The sequence below is a fragment of the Ammodytes marinus genome (assembly GCF_949987685.1).
Source record: "Ammodytes marinus genome assembly, chromosome: 16".
Lineage (NCBI taxonomy): Eukaryota > Metazoa > Chordata > Actinopteri > Uranoscopiformes > Ammodytidae > Ammodytes > Ammodytes marinus.
The window spans coordinates 16098015-16100692 of NC_137220.1; the positions used below are offsets into that span (position 1 = coordinate 16098015).

General features: G+C 40.2%; 1 protein-coding gene across 1 annotated transcript in view; it reads left to right on the forward strand.

Annotated features, from left to right (window-relative positions):
• Positions 1–223: 223 nt before the first annotated feature.
• Positions 224–2678, forward strand: part of cacna1ha (calcium channel, voltage-dependent, T type, alpha 1H subunit a) — a gene marked incomplete at its 3' end in the record, with an annotated part of 61179 nt that continues 58724 nt past the window's right edge. The window contains exons 1-2 of the mRNA XM_080043640.1: positions 224–331; positions 2113–2246. Coding sequence (XP_079899766.1) covers positions 239–331; positions 2113–2246 — 227 coding nt within the window. The 5' untranslated portion in view covers positions 224–238. The remainder of the gene's footprint in view (positions 332–2112; positions 2247–2678) is intronic.

A 2678-nucleotide genomic window follows, 5' to 3' on the forward strand; every position in this document is an offset into this window, starting at 1 on the left:
CTGATTCCTGATACACATTTTCAAACTGGCAGTTAGATTCAGGACCAATTTTTTGGACACTGCACCATCAAAACTATTTCTAGTAGAGTACCAAATTTAAAATTCGAATAGTGCTGTGTCCTTTACTTCAGACATGCCAAGTATGCAATCCTATTCCCTGTGTTGTTTATGACTTAAAAATCACCTCTGATGTGTTTTGGCCTTAACCTCCGACTGCACGTGGTTCGAGCATGTATCCATGCTGGTGATCCTGCTAAACTGCGTGACTCTGGGGATGTTCCAGCCATGTGAAGATGTCAGCTGCCAGATGGAGTGGTGCCGCATCCTACAGGTAGGTACAACGCCGCCATGTTTATAACAGTGCCCATTGTTAAAGGTGCTGTAAGCGGAATGGTTCTTTTAGCTAACTTCCTGTCAGTTATTGTAGTTAGCAGTCCCCTCGCTCGTCCCTACATCACCACATTAATGCACTGCGTTCTTCAAGCAGCAAGTTATCTAGCATCATCTCAGATCCATAAGTGTGATAAAACATGATAAAAACCATCAAAACAGACATTGAGAAGGATTTTTACCTGCTCCGCCATTGTAGGCGCATACACATACACCCATCTGTTGCTCTGGCGTGCACCGGCAGTGAGACCATGGAGTGTATATACTATATCTGAGTGAGACGAGTGTCGGTTTGTAGCGTTCTCTCTTCTGATTGGATAAAAATTTCGGGATACTCCAATAAGTGTATTTGCCGATTACATGCAAAGCAGCTGACTGAGAAATCGGCTTTATGAAACGCGCACATTATGTAAGTGATCACTCTATGAATAAAGAGCGATTTTACACTTATATTAACATAAATAAACCGCTTAATTCACCTTTAAATTATCTTTTCATTTCATTTCATTTAAGGCTCTTGAACCATAATACCATAGTATCCATCACAAACATACAATAATAGCAAAACACAAAACAATGACGTACGGCTTGGTCTAAATAAACTACAAATATGACTTAAACAATCGATGAACATCTTTCAAGAAGGCCCCTATTTTTACCAATCACTTTTGGCCTATCCGACCTCAAAATGCAAAACTATTTTAAACAGAGATGGGCAGTTTACACAATACTTTAGCAGGTACTTTTTTCTTATCATCCATTCCATTCACATTCTTATCTTCAAACAGGACAAGATATTCATCTCCAAAACAGTAATCTTCACAAAGGTTACAGATCCTCTGCTTTCTATCCAGCCCTTTATAATTTCCAATGACTTTGAAAATGGTGGTGTTGTTTACTCTACTTAAAATTGCAGATAGCCTGCCTCTTCTTAATTGTTGTTGTCTTACATGTCGAGTTTTTGTGTGCATTCTCTCCATCAAAAACAACTATCCGACAGTCAAAATTTTTTTTTACCTCAGTAGCTACTGTCTGTAATGGCAGATTTAAATAAGGCTAAATAACTGTGCCTGGCTATGTGCAACGTGTGACCTAAACAGGTTTTTATTTCATACGGTAGGAATGGCACAGGAAATGGTGTCGCTTTACCGCAGTGACATGTTAGAGGTTTTTTAACATCTGCACCTGTCACTTTAAAGTCATGCGCCATCTTTTGACCTAAATTGTTTATAGTTAACCACCTAAGTCAGTGTTTTAGTAACTAATGTGTATAATTCAAAGGCACCATCACTCGTAGGTCCAGATGTAAGCGTTGTAAAAGACTACACATATTCATTTCATTCACTTGTCTGGTTTATCTAAACATGCTTTTCCTGCAGTGTAATGTTGCTTCTTGGCGTACAGGGATGTGCTCATTATTTCCTAATAGAGGCATTCTTTTTTGCTGTGGTAGACGTGTAATTAATTGAGACACAGCCATAGCCATGCTAGGCCAATGCTATTCCCTGCTGGGATGAGACTAACTGATGGAGACAGGCAACCTCCACTGGCACTTACACAGCTTCTTTAAAAAAAAAACATGGCTTCATATTGACCAGGAAGCTTAACAAGGGCCTGGCCTATTTTCTGTTGACAAAAAGTCAATTCCCCCTTTTGTTGCAAGTGTTTTCCGCATAAAACATTCATTCTATGTCTTTGTTTTTTCTTGTCTTGTTTCTTCAGGTTTTGGATGACTGCATCTTTGCTTTCTTTGCGGTGGAAATGGTCATCAAGATGGTGGCCCTGGGGATTTTTGGCCCTAACTGTTACCTCGGTGACAAGTGGAACCAGCTTGACTTTGTCATCGTCATGGCAGGGTTGGTATCCCATAATGCCTTTTGCTCACGCTGCACACATTGCTTAACTTTCTCTCTCATCTGCAGCTAGATAATAGCAGTCTGATTGAATAAAAAACAACATCTTGTTGAACACGAGATTATTATTATTATTATTACTATTACTAGTCAAGCACGACTCGTATCTCACACCAACGGTTTCAATGCCTGAGGAGTCAAAGTGGCTCAGTGCGCACAGCAGCTCACACATGACACGTGCATGACACAGGTGTGTTTGTGCATGTGGGCGATGTTTTTTATGTGTCTCTTCGTGTGCTTGTCCTTACCATGTCCTGGGATTATCAAGAGAAATGTGTCTTTTACATAAGTGTGCTGCTGTGTTTCCAGCCCCCATCTAGATGAATAATTGTGCAGTGATGTCGATATGTGCAGCATCTACATATCCTGCAGTTG